Source organism: Bubalus bubalis, chromosome X (assembly GCF_019923935.1).
Source record: "Bubalus bubalis isolate 160015118507 breed Murrah chromosome X, NDDB_SH_1, whole genome shotgun sequence".
Taxonomy (NCBI): domain Eukaryota; kingdom Metazoa; phylum Chordata; class Mammalia; order Artiodactyla; family Bovidae; genus Bubalus; species Bubalus bubalis.
The window spans coordinates 62,280,773-62,300,611 of record NC_059181.1 but is presented as its reverse complement, the minus strand read 5'-3'; the positions used below and the strand labels follow the sequence as shown (position 1 = coordinate 62,300,611).

At 41.7% G+C, this 19,839-nt stretch overlaps 1 protein-coding gene across 4 annotated transcripts in view; it reads right to left on the bottom strand.

Moving 5' to 3' along the window:
• Positions 1 to 16,005, bottom strand: part of IGBP1 (immunoglobulin binding protein 1) — a 48,054-nt gene extending 32,049 nt beyond the window's left edge. Inside the window, exons 1-5 of one of the 4 annotated variants that reach the window (XM_044937456.2) lie at positions 15,261 to 16,005; positions 14,582 to 14,875; positions 5,350 to 5,545; positions 3,211 to 3,290; positions 2,369 to 2,481 (exon numbers count right to left, since the gene is read on the bottom strand). In XM_044937456.2, coding sequence (XP_044793391.1) covers positions 2,369 to 2,481; positions 3,211 to 3,290; positions 5,350 to 5,545; positions 14,582 to 14,875; positions 15,261 to 15,451 — 874 coding nt within the window. In that variant the 5' untranslated portion in view covers positions 15,452 to 16,005. The remainder of the gene's footprint in view (positions 1 to 2,368; positions 2,482 to 3,210; positions 3,291 to 5,349; positions 5,546 to 14,581; positions 14,876 to 15,260) is intronic. The other 3 variants (XM_044937457.2, XM_044937459.2, XM_044937455.2) reach the window with 3 other exon arrangements.
• Between the last annotated feature and the right edge of the window lie 3,834 nt (positions 16,006 to 19,839).

The window sequence follows — 19,839 nt, the reverse complement described above, 5'->3', positions numbered from 1 at the left end:
GCATTACAGTGGTTTGACATTTGCATATATTATAAAATGATCACTGTTTAAGTCTGGTAACCATCTGTCCCCACAAAGTTATGATATTATTGACCATATTCCTTATTCTGTATATTACATCCCTGTGGCTTATTTATTTTATAACTAGAGGTTTGTAGCTCTTCTTTTTTTAAGATTAATTATCTGATTGTAGATTTGTGAATTTTTTTTTACTATCTCTAGTTTCCAAATTTTATACAAAGAAGAATGCCCTTTTCTGCAATGAGAAAAAAAGAATCAATATTAATTAAACATCTCTCTTATCCCGTAGGGTAAGTTTGACCTTTAGACTATAAGATTATGGAGTTGATAAGTCCATCTGTATGACAAAATTATTTACAGAGTCTTAGCTAAGACATAGACCTTACACCTATCACAAGAATTAACTTAAAATGGATCATAGACATAAATGTAAAACATAAAACTATTGAAGATAACGTAGGATAAAACCTATATTACCTTGGTTTCCCTCCAGTAGGTAATGAATACCATAGAAATTTACTGCCAAGTGAGAGTCATGCTCAGACTGGTGTTGTGTAGAAGTTGCTTGGACAGACCGGCATAAGCAAAAATGGCCCAAGATCATGCAAGGGGCAGTCTCTGCAATCTCATCTCTATGTGTGTGCACGTGTGAGGTCTGTAGCTCTTAATCCCCTTCACCCATTTCACCTCTGCAACCTCCATCTCCCATGGCAACCACCCACTTTCCCCTCTGAATCTATGAGTCTGTTTTAATTTTTAAATTTCAGATATTATATTTTTTCAGTTCTGGAATCTTTTGTGTATAGTTTCTACTTCTTTGAGATTTATTACCTTTTCATTCATTATAAGCATATTTTCCCCTATGCCCTTGAGCATAGAAATAAGCTGCTTTAAAGTCCTTGTCTGCTGATTTTGACATCAGAATCATCTTGGGGTTGGTCTCCACTGACTGCTTTTCCTCTTGAGCATAAGTCACATTTTCTTTTTTTCCCCCATATAGTAGTTTAGAATTGAATTCCAAACATTCTGAATGATATGTTGTATAGATTCCGAATTCTGTAAAAAGTACTGATTTTTTTGTTTTAGCTATTTTTCATTTAATTTCTCTAGAATGAAAATTCCAAGTTCTGTTTCTCTGCATTGGGTGAAGCTGGATTATCCATTCAGTTATTTTAGACTTACTGAGGGTGCTTGGAATCAATCCTGTGCATGCATAGTTTAGCAATCTGCCAGAGATTTGGGAAGGGTTTATATAGAGAATTAGGGCTCCTCCTCAGTGGTTTCTCTCCTGGGATATCTCCTTAGTTTTCAGTGGCTATAATCATCCTGAATCTGTTCTCTCATTCCTCAAACTATAAGACTGCAAGTTTCTATTCAAGTTTTATTTATCTCCATATTACAGCAACTGCAGCCTGCCCATGGATAAAACGCTATAAAAACACAGAAAACCCTTTCAAATGACCACTTTTCTCTGTGCTATAGTGGAAACGGCATTAGAACTGGGAATTTTAGGGCCTGTATTAAAATTCTAGCTTGGCCACTTTCTAGCTATGTTTACTTTGGGTCAGTTCTCAGATACCATTTCCTCATTCTAAAATGGGAATAAGAATGTTTGCTTCATGGGGTTGTTAAGAATATAAAGTGAGATAATACACGAGATATTGAAAATAGGCTCAGAGGGGCTATATTGTCCTATTAAGTGGTAGGAGTCATTGGTTACTCCGGATCTGACCATGCTTTTTCTGCTATATCATACTGCTTCCATCTAATGACTACCAACTCAACCTTTCCCTCCCAAAGACACCTGGAAGTACCTACTATGATCGATTACCAAGGTGAGCTCAAAGAACACAGTAAGCTAAAGTTCTTACCCACAAGAAGGTCCAAGTACCATTGCCTTCTAATTGGTGACTGCCCTACAGTCTGTGTCTCCTTTTGGTCACTCTCAGGGCCTCCAGATAGCTGTTTTGTTATATTCTGCTCAGTCTGTAACTGTTATCTATAGGAGGGGTTGGCCTGATAACAATCTACTCTGCTGTTACCAGAAGCGGAACTGCTAACTATGGACTTTTGGCTTTGCTATCTATCTGTTCAGTCTGTTTTTATGCCATGATATGTGGAAAAATTAAAAAACTATGCTGCTTCACTGCCTCCATCCTCCTAGAATCACATGCTATTTACTTTAATAATAAATGAAATAAAATACTGACTAGAATCTGTTACTCAGAATCTTTGTCCAGATTTCTTTTGCTTTAAAGCGCAAAGATACTTGGTCTGAATTTAACTGCTAGAGAATTAGGGACCAGTAGTGTAGAAGTATTACTACTCGCCTCCCACCCCTTCATACCTGATGTTGTCTTGGCTATTCCCTGATCTGGTAATGCTCCAAATTTCCGATGCTGTTCATACCAGTCATTCACTGTCATAGATGCCAGACTTGGATAACCAGCTCCAAATACTCTGCAAGAATCACACTGCGTTTAGAAAAGTAAACATAAATAGCACTATTAAAAAGTTTCTTCTCTTTAGTGGTAAAGCTTGTGTCTGTTTCCTCCTTGCTCCCTTATCCAGCTATTCTCTGAGGAGTTGTGTAAATTCCTGTGAGGACAGTGAAAAGAGACATCCAGGGAGGAGAATTAAAGGCAAGAGCTTTCACAAGAAGATAAAGGCCCAGAGTTATCTCCCAATAAGCAATCTTAGAGGCTAATGCCCCACAGAATGATGATATAATGGAAGGAGTATTTATTCTTGGTGGGTCTAAAAGATACACAGAGGAAGGAGATTCTTCTGCAACCTTATGGAAAAGGTTAATCTTTAACCTCAGAATTAAAACTTAGATAGGCAAACATGACCATTTGAGAATTGCAGCTGAAGGAAACAATTTTAAGGGCTACAATTCTTCTTTAGATTCTTTTTTCCTTCTTTCTGTATTTAATTCATTATTTATTTATTTATTTTTGTTGGTTTCCTTTTGAGCCTATTTTTAAGCTCAAGTTTGTAAGGGAAGTGTCTGACGATGAAAGATACAGAGAAAGTATTGGAAGAGATAATATTCCTTGGATGGAAGAACAGTCTCCCCAGGTGAAGCCATGACCTTTATTAACAATGCCCATTCTGTTACTCATGCACTGTAAATGAACCATAAAAATAGGGGCTTGCAAAGGCAATCCACTTTTTAATACCACCTACTTGGCTTGGGCCATGTCCCGAGTGAGAACAAACGGTTTCATCGGAGGCCTGTCCTGACGAGATGACTGAGAAGTTGATGCCTAAAAAGGAAATTAATTATCAGAAGTGTATTTGTCATTGTGCCCACCCCACTATGCAGGTTCTTAAGTCTTTAGGTGCTTGAAAAACCCTATTTATCAGACTCTAAGATATATTAGCAAAATACCAATGGTGGAGGTTGGTTAGCTCTCCTGAGATGGCCCAAGTATCATGCTGGGAAGGGAGGAAGAGAAAGCTCTTCCAGGAATCATTTCACAAGTGAAAAATTACTTGACTTTAAAACACTCCCCTCCAAAGAGGCAGATTCCAAAGCTTTCTTCCATGTTCCACCTAAACCTCTTGAGCTGAATTTGAAGCCCCTTTCCTCGGCCTGGCTTTCAGGGCTAAAGCTGAATTATTAAGACCTTTCTGCTAAAACCCTGTCCAATGTAATTATGCTATCTGTCAAGAGCTCCCTATGGTGTATTAGAAGTGGATGTTCCTAGGGGCTTCCCTGGTGGCTCAGTGGTAAAGAATCTGCCTACCAACGCAGGAGACACGGGTTTGACCCCTGCACAGCCACAAATAAATACAAAAAAAAAAAAAAGAAGTGGATGTTCCTAAATGCAAGAGTGGGAAGAAGAATGGGTTAGTATCTTTCACATACAGGTGTATAGAAATGTTTCAAGGAATCTTGGCTGTTCAGGGGCATACCGAAACAAACTATGGTCTAAGAAAAAATGTTCACTTTATAACTCTATCACTTACATAGCCAATCCCAATACCAAATGAGAGAGAATAACAACAAAAAACAAAGAAGGAGACAGGAGGATCCAGAATAGTCCAGCCTCATAGTGTCTGAAACCCATTCATCTAGATATACTCAAGGGGCCTTAAAGCTTTAGAATATTAATTGCTCGTTCTTTGATCCCTTAACATAAGGAACTAGGTTGATGTTACCCTGAGGCAAAAGCTCCTGGGCTAATTAGTACAAATCAAATTAGCAAGAGTTCTCTGAGGACTTAAATGCCTGCAACTAGTTGATTAATTCAACTCAATTCATGTTATATCCTGAACCAAAAAGTAACCGGTAGCAGAGCCCGATATTTTTTTTTTTTCTTTTCTATAATTCTTCCTTCTTCTTCTTCTTCTTTTTTTTTTACAAACCCTTGTGTTGAGGGCTGACTTTCAATAGATCACAGTGAGGCAGCTGCTCTGCTATGTACAAAACCCCGATACAGAGCCCAATATTTTGAAAAATCAGGTCCAAAACATAGTTATGGTCTTCAGGTACAGCCAAAGTGGTACTATACCAAGTTTTCTTTACCATCATGCCCGACATTTTGTGCATACAGAGGTCCTTGCTGTGTCTCATACTTGGGTGACCTATGGTGTGAGTATATCACTGTGTAAGGTTAACTTTTGATTTCTCCCCCAACCAAAACATATTTCATGTCTTTTATCTTCTTTTTAAGTTTTTTCTCTCTTCTCCAGTTCCACTTTTCTTCTTCATTCGCATCCTATCCCTCTTTCTGTTTATTACAGTCAAGCACAGAGTTTCAAGGCACACCTCCCTATGCCTTCCTTGAGCAGTCATGATTGCGTGTGTGCTAAGTCGCTTCAGTCATTTCTGACTCTCGATGACTTTATGGACTGTGGCCTGCCAGGCTCCTCTGTCCATGGGATTCTCCAGGCAAGAATACAGGAGTGAGTTGCCATGTCTTCCTCCACAGGATCTTCCTGACCCACAGGTCAAACCTGCATCTCTTACGGCTCCTGCATTGGCGGGCAGGTTCTTTACCATTAGCGCCACCTGGGAAGCCCCCACAGTCATGACTGCTCGCAGCCAAAAGCAGTTTTCACTTCAGAGAAGACTCCCTCTCCTGGCATGTCACAAAATTACAAAAGACTAGAACTGTGTTACAGGTTAGAAAGCACTAGGGAACACTACTGAAAACTAGAGAGAAAGCTATCCTAGAGAGCCTTCAGCCTTCCTCCACTAAGGTTAATAAGAACAGTGATTTTATGGAAACATGAAAGGATTTTAATTTGATTACTCTCCTGTAGATTCAAATCTCTGACAGTAGCTTTTTGAGCTATTTAGGCAGTGACCAGGCTTACCTCTTTTGCGGAGTCTTTTTCTCTCAAGATCTTTATCTCCTGGTCAATGCTCTCAATCTCTTCTAAGCTGATACCAATCCACCTTCGAAGGTGAAGGAGGTAATATTCACGAACATGCTCATCATCTGCTTGACCACTTTCCACAGCAGATTTCAGTGCAGACAACCTATGCTCCACCTCCTTCTTCTGCTTGTATCTGTTCCACAGAAAAGTATTACCCATGAACTTAAAAATAAAGAGGTGCTCCTTGAAAAGAAGGCCAAAATACGATTTTACCTTTGCAAATGATCAGGTAGTAAGGATGACAATTTTCACTTTGGCAAAAATACTGATTTTATACCTCAGAATTTGCCATCAAGGCCATTCTCGCAAGACTACAAGGCGAGGAAGGGATCAGTAGAGGTGGAGAAATACATTCTAAAGCCAGAGAAATATAGAAGAAACCTGATCTGAGCAACTCTTCCCATCATCTTTCGAGATGGGAGTACTTTAGCAATTTTATGACATCAACCTTTATTAGGTCAGGTGCTTAGTATCATACAATGTCCATTTGGGAATTAAAGCTTCAAATAATCATAGAATTTTTATTTACCTGCCATTGATGCAGGAATTCCTAAAAAATGGTCATCTCTTCTTTTCTTCTGGTCAAAAATGTTTCCAGCTCTTCTGACTCATCCTGTATAATTTAAAGACTCATATCCACCCTGCCTGCCTTTTCCAAGATGCATTCTAGTATGTCATCTATCACTCACTGGACAACTATTTACTGAGTACTTACTGTGTGACATGCACTGTTCTCAGTGCTTGAGCCACAAGTACTTACAAGCGAGTCCTTGCTCTCCTGAGGCTTTCATTCTAGTGTGAGCAGTCAAAAAGAAATAGATGCAAGGTGGTGATAAGTCCTCTGAACAAGCCAAAAAAAAAAAAGGAAAAAAGGCAAGCTAAACTGGATAGAATGATGGTGTGAAAGTAGGGGTGTTCAGGAAAGACTTCTATAAAGAGGTGACACTTGAGCAAAGACTTCAAGGAAATAAGTACAGAAGCCATGACAGGATCTGGAAGAGTGTTCCAAGGGGGAAAAGCAAATATGAAGGTCCTTGGGTGAGAGAGTGCTGCCCTGACATGTTTGAGGAATAGCAAGGAGGTCAGTGCGGTTGGCATGGAGTGAAGATGATAGGAAATGAGGTCAGAGAGATAGCCAGGGCCATATAGAACCCAATAGGCTAATAAGACATGAAATATCAGATGTCATAATGTTTTGAATGAGAAGAGAAAGTCACTGGAAGCTTTAAAATAGAATACATGACGTGAAAACTTTTTTAACAGACTATTCTGATTAGACTGTGGGAGGCTGAGAGGCAAGGGTGGAAGCAGGAAAATCAATTGAAGAGGGTACTGCCATAATCCAAGTTGAGAGTGACTTGAAATAGGGAGGTGGTAAGATCCAGATGTAATTAAAATATAAAGCAGTATTTGTTGATTTACTGGATGTAAGGGCTTGAGGGAAAGAGGAATAAAGGAAAAACTCCACAGTTTCCAAGAGAAGTATCTTGAAATACCTATGTCTAGAACTCCACTCCAGACCGCCAGGATCAGATGCTTCTCTGCAGGTGTTCACTCAAATCTGGAATTCTTGAGTTCAATGGACAGAATTTGGGGAGGAAGGGTGTCTTTGAACTCCCCCCAATTTTGTATAGAACTCTATTTGTATGCCTTTTTTTTTTTTTTTTTTGCTGAGAAGATGTTAAAGGAGGTCCATGACCCACAAAAAGTCAAGAACCACTGCTCTGGAAACATTTTTTATTATAAAAACTTTTAGGTTCTTCTATTCTTTTTAATTAACAAGTGGGCACTTTATGCAATGTTACAAATAAATGTCACAGCGCCATCAGAGGTGGCCTTCTGAGTAAAACACTACACAGGTCATTTCCTAGTTCATGAATGCTATCACAGACATCGCTTGGGAACATTAAACTCTGATCCCACTCCTACCCCCACCCTCTTTCCTGATGTACCTGAGTCAGGAAAAAAAAGAATACCAGGACCTTAAATGTACATAACCTGGGGTAAATTCTGAGTTAGTCTGCTGGGCCTCTGAATAAGGTTCTTATGCTTCCTTTCCTACCCTCCACATATATGCAGTCTAATCGCACTCTCTGGTCTTTCTTCTCTACTTCCTTTGCTCCTATGACTTTGTTCTTAGTCATCTTTGGGACTTCTAAGCTCCTGAATACCTGATCTCTGAGGCCAGTGTTTTTCAAATCTTTCTTAGCAGAAGAATCCTTTCTTCTTATGAGAGCTTATTTTGAATTCCAATAAGCAATAAAAGATAAAACTACCTTGGTTAAATCAGAGAAAGGCTCCCAACATCTCCCCTACCCAGGCACTGTGACGAAATCTTAGGGCTCCAGGAACAGACTGTAAACCACTGTCCTAGACCTTCGTGACTGTTGTAGATTTCCTATGGTGAGCCACTACATGCAAACAATCCTTATCACCCAGTGCCTGTCACCCTTCTGACTCTGGGCAACTTTCATCATTCCCCTTTTCTGTTCCCAAGCTGCTGAAGAGAGCTAACCAATTACAAATTTGTTGTCCAACTAGTCAACGACAAATTTGTATGATCAAACTTCGGTGCAACGGTCACTCTGGTTCAGTTATCATCTTCTTCATCTTTTGTGAACCCCATGCCACCATCATACTAATCAGATGACCAGTCAATGGGGAAATTGAATTTCCATTTTTACCTTCAAATCTTTATAGTGTCAGCTTTCCTCCTCTTCTCTTGCCTTTAAGGAGGCACTGTTGTCTTTACCAAGGAAATGTCTTTACCATTCCACTATCAATCCAGTCCCCATCCACATTCTTCCAGGCCTCACTCAGTCAACTATCCTCCCTGTCATTTGCAGTTACAATTTTTCACTCTACCAGTGCCTTTCCCCTAACCTGTTCTGTCTTTTCAAATGACCACTCTTCTCTCTTTTCTAAACAACACTAGAATTGGTAATTTGAAGACCTGAGTTTAAATCCTAGCCAGGCCACTTACTAGCCATGTAACTTTGGACAAGTCAATACTGAGAGCCCATTTCCTTATTTCTAAAATGGAATAATATCTGCTTCATGGCACTGTTAAGAGGATCAAATGACCAATACTCATGAAAGTGTTTTGTAAGCAGCAATATAAATAATGTTAGCAGATGAGAAAAATAAAAGTTGAGAGGGGCTAGATGATGCCCCATCTATTAGGTGGCAGAAACTGGATGGGTCACCCCAGGTCTAACTCAAATGCCCAGGATTTTTCTGCTACACCATATTGCGTCCATCTTTCTGATGACCACTCTGTCCTTCCCAAAGATACCTCAAGTACCTACCATGATCCCCAAGTACTGGGTTGGGTACCAAGGATATACAATGACATAATTACAATACTAGGGATACAATTAGTCATGGTCTCTGACCTTTAGAAGTTCCAAGTCTAGAGAATAACAGATAGTTATGCCCAGATAAGTAACAAAAACTAAATGCTATATAGTATCTGGGAGGAGAGACAGGTAGGGAGAAACTTCAAAGAAGACATGACATTTGTTCTCTATCTTCCCCAGGCTTCTTTCTATAAGTACTTCCATCTGTACCTTGTTGAGTCTCTTATCTCTGACTGCCCTTTTCTTTCTCATCCTTCTTCCTTAATTTGCCCCAAGGTTTTATCCTTGGCTTTTTTCCCTCTGCATGTTTTTTTGTGGCAATCTATCCATACCCATCGATGCTCCTAAATTTTTATCACTAGCTGCAAAACAGTCTCATGACCTGCCTCTTGAGAAATCTGTATGCAGGTCAGGAAGCAACAGTTAGAACTGGACATGGAACAACAGACTGGTTCCAAATAGGAAAAGGAGTACGTCAAGGCTGTATATTGTCACACTGCTTATTTAACTTATATGCAGAGTACATCATGAGAAATGCTGGACTGGAAGAAACACAAGCTGGAATCAAGATTGCTGGGAGAAATATTAATAACCTCAGATATGCAGATGACACCACCCTTATGGCAGAAAGTGAAGAGGAACTAAAAAGCCTCTTGATGAAAGTGAAAGTGGAGAGTGAAAAAGTTGGTTTAAAGCTCAACATTCAGAAAACGAAGATCATGGCATCTGGTCCCATCACTTCATGGCAAATAGATGGGGAAACAGTGGAAACAGTGTCAGACTTAATTTTTTTGGGCTCCAAAATCACTGCAGATGGTGACTGAAGCCATGAAATTAAAAGATGAAATTAAAAGGAGTAAGCACTCCTTGGAAGGAAAGTTATGACCAACCTAGATAGCATATTCAAAAACAGAGACATTACTTTGCCAACAAAGGTCCGGCTAGTCAAGGCTATGGTTTTTCCTGTGGTCATGTATGGATGTGAGAGTTGGACTGTGAAGAAGGCTGAGCGCCAAAGAATTGATGCTTTTGAACTGTGGTGTTGGAGAAGACTCTTGAGAGTCCCTTGGACTGCAAGGAGATCCAACCAGTCATTCTGAAGGAGATCAGCCCTGGGATTTCTTTGGAAGGAATGATGCTAAAGCTGAAACTCCAGTACTTTGGCCACCTCATGCAAAGAATTGACTCATTGGAAAAGACTCTGATGCTGGGAGGGATTGGGGGCAGGAGGAGAAGGGGACGACAGAGGATGAGATGGCTGGATGGCATCACTGACTCGATGGACGTGAGTCTGAGTGAACTCCGGGAGTTTGTGACGGACAGGGAGGCCTGGCGTGCTGCGATTCATGGGGTTGCAAAGAGTCAGACACGACTGAGCGACTGAACTGAAGTTTTAGTTACACATTTCCATCTGTTTATGGACACAGCTGTCCAGTTGTCACATCAGGACCTAAATTCAGTAAGTCCTAAACTAGACTCATTATTTACCCAGCTCCTACTTCTCCACTTCTGTCAAAAGAATGTAGGTTCAATTAATCAACAAGACTTACACTTACTCCTCAAAGATGGGAATTAAGAGTAGAGAAGATACATGAAGAAACACGCTTTGAGAGGGAGAGAGAGGATATACTATTTAGGTGTTTTATGTAGGATGACCTCAGTGTGTAAATAAGGCAGAGGATGGAGGACTTACAGAAATTGAATAAGGATTTAAACAATTTGTTTTCTAATCATATAAATGCTTCTTGCAAAAGTAGTATCTCTGACAGTTGTAACTTCATTATCATTTCTTCCCAGCTGAAGCACTATTATAACATGTTAACTTGTCTTTCTGCATCTCTCTTCCCTTTCAGTGTTCTATACACATCACTTCCCTATAATCCTCTGACCATACTACTTTTAGCTTTTGCCAAACCAGACTCTTCTCCATTTCCTGTACATATCTCAAACTACCTTGCCTTAGGCTTTTTTTGCTCATGTTGTCCCCACATGCCGCTTGTCAACAAGACATTTTTTGAGCACCTTCTATATGCCAGGCCCTGTGCTAGACATACCACAGAGAACAAGAGAGAAATGGCTACTGCTCTCATGGAATATACATTCTAGTAGTGAAAAAAGACAAAAGCCCAGAAAGACATAAACGAAGCGCATTTTCCCCAAAGAGAACAACATGTACAAAGAGTCTGTAGAAGGAAAGAGCTGGATCTGTTCAGAACTGAAAGAAGGCTATTATGGCAGGAGTCCAGGGAACAGGGGAAGTACAATATATGGTGAGACCGGAGAGAGGCTGATGCAGATCATCCACGTCTTTATAGTTAACAGCTTGGATATTTTAGGTAAGACATGCTGCTGGCCTAGGTGAAGGTATGACAGTAGAGAAAGAGATAAACAGAAGGACATTAGGTATATTTTGTAGCTGGAACTGGTAGGCCTTATTGATGGACTGGATGCGGCAATACAGAAGGGAGGAACTGAAGCCAACTCCTAGGTTTCTAGCTTAAAACAACTGGGTGAATGGCAGTCTCTTTATTGAGATCGTTAGGACTTGGGTGTGAGGGCACATTTGCGGATTAAGAAGCCAACAATTCAATTTAGGGCAAGTTAAGTTTGAGATGTCTGTGAAACACCCACAAACAGTGCTGGAAGCACCAGTCTGAAGGTCAGGGAAGGCCTGAGCTAGTATATAAATATAGGAGCCATTAACAAAAAGATAATGTTGATTTCTCGTCTGTTGGGCATTAAAAAAAAGTTCAAAGATCAAGCTTTCTAATCAAAGAAATACAAATCAAAACAATGAGGTATCTTTCTTGTTTGCCCATCTGGTGCGGGAACATACTTTGAAACTTTTGTTACTATGGAAAGCACTATTGTTACCATCAAGAGTCTTAAAATATTCAAACCCTTTAATCTAGGCACTTACTGGTCCTTCTAGAAATCTATCCTAAGGAAACAGTGAGAGATACATTTATGTTTCTTTGTAGCATTACTTAGAATAGCAAAATCAAATAAAAACCTCTGCCCATTAACAGTCTAGGCATTTGACAATAAAAGATTAGCTTAAATAATTACAATATAAGACTGATACTATTTAACCATTAAATATCTTGGCTTCAAAAGACAAAGGGAAATCACAATAAGATGTTAGGTTTTAAAAAAGAATAGATGGTATTCCTCCAAATATATTAACTAAAATAACTATATATCTGAAAGGAAAGACATCAGGAAGTTAACAAAGATCATCTCAGTGCTAAGATGAAAGCTTATTTTTAATTAAAAAAAAATTCTGTTTTCCAACTTTCACAAGTATTAATTACTTTTACATTCAGGCAAATCTGTAATTTACATTTTTAACCAAGCTTCTCCTCTCATCTCAAATGCTACTACATTGTGAAATCTTTCCCTTATCCCTCCAACCAGATATGATCACTCCCTGGTCATTCTCCACAACACCATTTGTATCTCTCTATAGCATTTAGTTGTTGGTTTTGTTTTTTTGATATATTGCAATTATTTGGATACCAAATTCACTGTTTAAACTGGTATATGCCAACAGGCTACCTCTACCTTCTTACAGAGAACATGACACTGAATTCCACTTCATATCATTCTACCCCATTTCCTCAAAAATCATTCTGTTGCTTACTAGCTCTTAACCGTACTTTATTATTTAAAGCCCTTACCACCTAAAGTCACATTTTTATTTACTAGTTACTGTCTGTCTCCTCCACCAAAACAAGAGCTCCATGAGGGCATGGACTCCGTCTGGTCCTCCATTACCCAGAACAGTTCCTGGCACACAGCAAAGGCTCAATAAATATGTTAAATGAATCAGTCAATTTTCAGCTCTCTAGACCAAGCCTCTCCTGAGTTTCATGCTACAGATACCCCTACTTGGATGTCTTCTAGGCACCTTAAATGCAACATGTCTCAATATAGAATTCATACTCTCCCTTATCTATTCTTCCTCTTCTATTCCCCATCTCAATGAGTTCCACAGCCTTCCACCTACGTCAGAAACATAGACATCTCCCATGCTGCTTCCTTCTACCCTACCTGCCAAAACCAACTGATGACCAGGTTTTCTGCAGATTCAACCTTATAAATAAATATATCCCCCCATCTCTTCTGCCATTGGGATAGTAAGGCCTCCATCACCTCTGTGACCTAATTGGATCTAATCTTCTCCCTCAGAATGCTTCCTAACTGCTGCCAGATTATGCAAGTTAAAGTGCAAATATGACCTTGCTACTCTTTGCAGTGGGGGAGGGGGTGGTGGACCTCCAGTGGATCCCAAGTCACCAACCAAAGTTCAAGCTCTTTAGCATGGCCTAATAGTAGGTAACATAGAATATTCACTATGTGCCAGATACTGTGCCAGCTGTTTTACATGGTTTATTTTATTAATGCCTCTTAACCCTATGAGATAGGCACCATTGTTACTTATACTTCACATATGAGGAAACCTGAGGCTCAGACAGGTTACACAAGTTACCCAAAGTTCAATGGCTTATAAGTAGAACTGAGTCTCAAACCCAGGTCTCTGACTCCACCACCTGTACTTAGCTACAAAGATCTAACAATAGCTGACTGAGTGCTTACTGTATCAGACACTGCTGAGTTTTAAAAATTCGTTTCTCTTCTAATCTTCCTAACTACTTTATAGGACCTATTATCATCCAGTGTTACAACTGGGGAAATTAAGGCAGTGAGAGGCTAAGCAATCTGCCCAGTCAGAATGATTAAATGCTGGAGCTGGGATTCAAACCCCCTTCCCAAGTTCCCAGAACAAAGTTGTTCTTTCACCTTCCTCACAGCCCAAGTTCTCCCTGGTTTGAACCCTACAACATTTTTCGGTATTCCTTCCCCCTCTTCACCACCCACTTTGTGTTTCAGCATCACCTAATTACTTACAGTTGTTCTTCACCCCAACACTGTGGTCTTTAACGCCCCTGTAGCTGTTCTACTGCTATTATCTCTGCTGGCTAAAGCCATCCTTTCCTCTTCCTCTAGATAATACTCCTACGCATCCTTAAGCAACTCATCACAGGAGTCACCTCTGCCAGGAAGCCTTCTCTTCTCTCCTGCTCCCTCTTTGGTTAGGTGCCCTTATTCTCGGCTCTCCCAAAACTTTACACATTTTCTTATCACATCATTCTATACTTTATATCATTTCTATGCTTCTTTTCCTCACCACATTGTATGCTCCTCCAAGGAAGAGACCACCCATATTCATACAAATGCCCATACCCAGTTTGAATCCCCACTGCCTAGCATAGCTCCTAAAAACTGTGAGCACTTTCACATGATGAAGCTATGCCAGTATTAGGATTAGTTCAGGATGTTACACACCTGATCCAGTATTGTTAGAACAGAGCTTCTCAACCAATGGACCAAAAATGGACTATAGTTATACGATATCTGTGCCTTTCAGAGATACTTACCCCACTGTGAAGTGAAGTGAAGTGAAAGTTGCTCAGTCGTGTCCGACTCTGTGACCCCATGGACTATAGAGTCCATGGAGTACCCCACTGTACCCTGTGAATATTGCTATGCTGTGATGTGGGAGAGACTGGGAAACACTGCTAAAACTACATTGTTGCTGTTGGCAACCATAAGGTGCTAGGAGTCTGACAGGTATGATCATTTCAACCAAGACAGAGGCTTCTTGAAAAACTGAGAGTTTGCTCTCACCAGGACCTATGCTCAATAAAAACCCAAAGAGTACATACACCATTGTTTCCCACCCCCCAGAAAAAAACATGCACCCTTCCCCAATAGCACTGCCATTAGGCAGTCCTCAAATGACCCACCTCTCTATTTTAGCCTGTCTGTGAGATGCCATAGCAACGATGCTAGGATAGGCCATGGAGGAATTAGCAGTGTTATTTTCAGCTGAGTTGGTCTTGGTTTTGGGCAGCTCAAACTCTGCCACATGATAGTACTGGCACTGCGTTAAGTAGTTTAAAAAGTGTTCTCGAGCCCACTGCAAATGATCTAGACGCTTGCTGGGATTGACTTGTTTCAGGGCGAACGCTCCTTGAAATGCTGGCACCATCAGGTACTTCAGGTCGGTGGACGCGATCTCCTCCAAATCTTCATTTTGGCTGCAAAGAGCAGAGTAGGCTGTCAAGTCTGGCTAGGCATTCCAACTGCGGCCCTTGCTTCCTGGGGGAGGGGAGGGCTGGGATCGGGGTGGGACAAAGGGAGGCGGCACCTGGAACAGCTGCCGGCTTTCTTCAATGAAAGTGGCTGAGCACTCACATCCAATGCCTCTGCAAATAACCGAAACTAGGGAGGAGAGTCGTGGGAAATTAACTATCTTGGAAGAGAGGCAGAGAATGCAAACAATGTACACAAGATCGCAGGGGGAGGTAGGATAGAAAGGCTCCCAGTTTCAAAGGTCTCCTCCACCCAGGCTCAATAGCTCCACCTTTGGTGATCATCATTACCTACGTTCTCTGCCTTTGATTACTACCCTCTCGCCCATACCTGAACAACTCGAGCTGCGACAACATTTCTGCAGCCTTCTTCAGGAGATCCAGTCCCTTGAACACCTTATCTTGGATTATTCGGGAGCCGGTGGGTTCAGTTGCGATTTCCACTTCGTCCAAAAGCTGCTTGCTGGTTTCGAACAGCTCGGGGAGCCGCGGTAACAGTAACTCGTCTTCGGCTGCTGCCATTTTAGGGAGGGAGGAACCCGGAAAACCTCACTTCCGGGGTTAAAGGCAACCCTGGGAAAGCTGAGCTAAGCGAGAGATGAAGAAACCGGAAGGGGTACCGCATTGGTCCAGTAGCTCCACGGTTACCTAAGCGTCTGAAAATTTCCGTAGGCTGCTGTTAACTCACAGGCTAGCAACCGTTTCCATGGACTCATTTTGTTGTACTGCCTATTACAAGTAGTAGACATCTGTTACTGATTATGAGACGCAAATAAAAAAGCAAACCCCAGGCGCTGCTTTTCGCGTGACTCCTCGTCGCCGACCCGGGCCTGGACTGTGCCATCGGCTCTGAGGAGCGGGTGTGAGGAGGCTGAATTCAGAGCCAGGGCGGGCGCGAGAAGGCAGGAGCAGGAGCACTCCAGGAGCCGACCAGGCGAGCGCCTTACCTCGTGAGGCGCTCCCTGGCCACAAGGGCCAGGGCGCCCAGGGGCTCCGAACTCCGCGCAGCTTGCCGGGTTCGCAGGTCTGCGCGCGTGAGAGCGAAGTGCAAGTAGCGCCCCCCTCCGGCTTCCGGCCACCCAGCAGCTCGAGCTTTGGGTTCCTATCGGCCAATCCTCGCCCTTCCTCTTCCCCGTGACGTCACGCCTCTTACACACCCACACACACACCCACACACACACACACACACGCACTTAAAAAAGTTACTGTCACCCCTTTACACACATACACAATCAAAAGTCACCCCTCCTATACACACGCACACGTTTTCAAAAGTCACTTCCTCTGAAAACTTCCTTGAGCCCCTTTCCCCTGCCAAATGAAAATTTTCGGTGCATCTCTATCAGAACACCTACCACATTATATTACAGCTGCTGCTGCTGCTAAGTCGCTTCAGTCGTGTCCGACTCTGTGCGACCCCATAGACGGCAGCCCACCAGGCTCCTCCGTCCCTGGGGTTCTCCAGGCAAGAACACTGGAGTGGGTCGCCACAGCTAGCAACTTACAAATCTATCTCCCTTACCAGTATGAGTCTGATTAATCTTTGCGCTCCTCTGGCTAGCCCAGTGCCTGGTACTTAGTACGTGCCCAATCGTGTCATCATATGAATAGAAAAATAAGCGTTCGGTTTGGAAAGCAGCTCTGTTACGCAGAACGGCGCTGTTCATTACGGTAGCCACTTGCCACATGGGGCTATTGAGCACTTGAATGTGGCTATTTGAATTGAGATGTGCTGTCAATGTAAAATATGCACCGGATTTTGAAAAAATTATGAAAAAATAATACAAAATATCTCAATCATTTTTACACTGACTACATGTTGAAATGCTAATATTTTGGGTATATATTGGGTTAAATATATTATTAAAATTAATTTAACTTGTCTTCACTTTTTAAATATGCCTACTAGAAAACTTAGAATTACATATCAAGTTCACGTTTGTGGCTCACATTATATATTTTTTTATTTTAAAATTTATTTTTAATGGAAGGATAATTGCTTTATAATATTGTGTTGATTTCTGCCATACATCAACATGAATCAGCCATAGGTATACATATGTCCCCTCCCTCCTGAACCTCCCTCCCACCTCCCACCCCTTCCCGTTCTACTGCACTGATGTAAAAATATAATTCCAGGACTTTGAGAGAAGAGATCTCATTGCTTTGAACAAATCAATATAAATATATTCTGATTACCTTAGGATTTCCTTGGTAGCTCAGCTGATGCAGGAGACCCCAGTTCGATTCCTGGGTCAGGAGGATCTGCTGGAGAAGGGATAGGCTACCAACTCCAGTTTTCTTGGGCTTCCCTCGTGGCTCAGCTGGTAAAGAATCTGCCTGCAATGCGGGAGACCTGGGTTGGGAAGATCCCCTGGAGAAGGGAACAGCTACCCACTCCAGTATTCTGGCCTGGAGAATTCCATGGACTGTATAGTCCACGGGGTCACAAAGAGTTGGACACGACTGGAGACTTTCACTTCACTTCACTTCACCTTAGGACACACCCTGAGTTGTCCTAGGAGATTTAAGTTAAGTAAAATGCATATTGCCTGCCATGGAAAATAAGATTTTAAACTAAATATAGTTAACTGTCATTGAGAAGAAAAAAAATTTTCATGTAAAAACAACTAGAGGGCAATATAGGACAGTATATAACTAGGGGATATATTGTATTGGCCAGATTGTTGGAAACCCAAGAAATGACAAATCATTCTATGCTAGGAGTAGTCTGAAAGCTTCTTTGATGTGACATGCAGTCATACAATTTCAAAGTTGGAAGGGGATCTCAAAAATTAGAGAAAAAAAAACTTGAGATCAGATAAGTTAAGTGAGTTGCCCAACCAGTTGTGACAAAGCCAATGTCTTCTAAGTTCAGGTGTTTTAACTCCATCTACCTTAAATTGAGTAGGATTTTAAAAGATGGAGAGATCTTTTATGTGGGACAGAATGAAGCCCCAAGTTAAACCAGTGCTGCTGCTGCTGCTAAGTCGCTTCAGTCGTGTCCGACTCTGTGTGACCCCAGAGACGGCAGCCCACCAGGCTCCCCTGTCCCTGGGATTTTCCAGGCAAGAACACTGGAGTGGGTTGCCATTTCCTTGTCCAATGCATGAAAGTGAAAAGTGAAAGTGAGGTCACTCAGTTCAGTTCAGTTCAGTCACTGTCGTGTCCGACTCTGCAACCACATGAATCGCAGCACGCCAGGCCTCCCTGTCCATCACCAACTCCCGGAGTTCACCCAGACTCACGTCCATCGAGTCAGTGATGCCATCCAGCCATCTCATCCTCTGTCATCCCCTTCTCCTCCTGCCCCCAATCCCTCCCAGCATCAGAGTCTTTTCCAATGAGTTAACTCTTTGCATGAGGTGGCCAAAGTACTGGAGTTTCAGCTTCAGCATCATTCCTTCCAAAGAAATCCCAGGGCTGATCTCCTTCAGAATGGACTGGTTGGCTCTCCTTGCAGTCCAAGGGAGTCTCAAGAGTCTTCTCCAACACCACAGTTCATAAGCATCAATTCTTCGGTGCTCAGCCTTCTTCACAGTCCAACTCTCACATCCATACATGACCACAGGAAAAACCATAGCCTTGACCAGATGAACCTTTGTTGGCAAAGTAATGTCTCTGCTTTTGAATATGCTATCTAGGTTGGTCATAACTGTGTTCAACTCTTCGAGACCCCATGGACTGTAGCCTACCAGGCTCCTCCGTCCATGGGATTTTCCAGGCAAGAGTACTTGAGTGGGTTGCCATTTCCTTCTCCAGTGAGTACTTGGCAAGAAGGGCATAAGTGTGGGTTGAAAAAGCTCCCCAGATGATTCTAATAAGCCTCCCCTTGCAACACACTTTAGAAGCTGAGGAGGAAAGGAAGCTCTGGTGAATTACCAGTCTGATTTGTCTGGCACTTCTAATGAGTCTGGTAAACTGAGCTTTCAGGGTCTGCCTTGGCCAAGAATACAAAGAAGAAAGATACTGTACTTGTGAAGGAGACTTAGACACAGTAATTGTGAGGGTAAAGGTAACTCATTCCTGCACATTTGTTTGGATTAAGACATAAATTTACTGTTGCCTAAGAGAAAAAAATATATACAGAATTTGAATTTGGTCTTGAACTTTGTAAGCCATTTTTCTATGGCTTTCAACATAGTCTTCATGAGAATTGTCAATCACTTTCAAAGTGCATATGATATATTCACATCATCATTTTAAGTATTGCATTGCATCTTATTTTGAGATAATACCAAGATTAAAAAGTGGTTAGAAAAAAAGTAATACTAAAAATGAGCTGTTTATTGTGTTTCTGTGTATAAACATTTTATCACATTAAATCCCTGTTGTGTATGGGAGATTTTTTTTTTTAAATCCCAGTTTAGGGGATCTATAAGGGCCCTTAGAAATCTTATAAATGTAATGTTAAATTTTGTGTAGTAGCAGAACTCTTTTTCCAAACCAAATTTTAGACAGGACCATAATTTCTAAAAGGGCTGCTGTATTTGAAGTGGATACACAGAAGCCTGCCAACTTAACCCATCTTTCCCCCAACTTGTGCAGTGGCACCCAAGGCACCAAAGCACCTCTGAGGGACTCAAGTGCATGTGAGTGTGCTAAGTTGCTTCAGTTGTGTCTGACTCTGTGTGACTCTATGGATGGTAGCGCCCCAGGCTCCTCTGTCCATGTGACTCTCCAGGCAAGAATACTGGAGTGGATTGCCACGCCCTCCTCCAGGGGATCTTCCTGACCCAGGGATTGAACCCACCTCTCTTACGTCTACCTGCATTGGCAGGTGGGTTCTTTACCACTAGAACCACCTGGGAAGCCTGAGGGACTCAAGGGCTCCAAGTAACACAGTTTAAAAAGCACTAATCTACTAATAGCATAGCATTTAGCAGATGAAGAAACAGAGACCCTGAGAA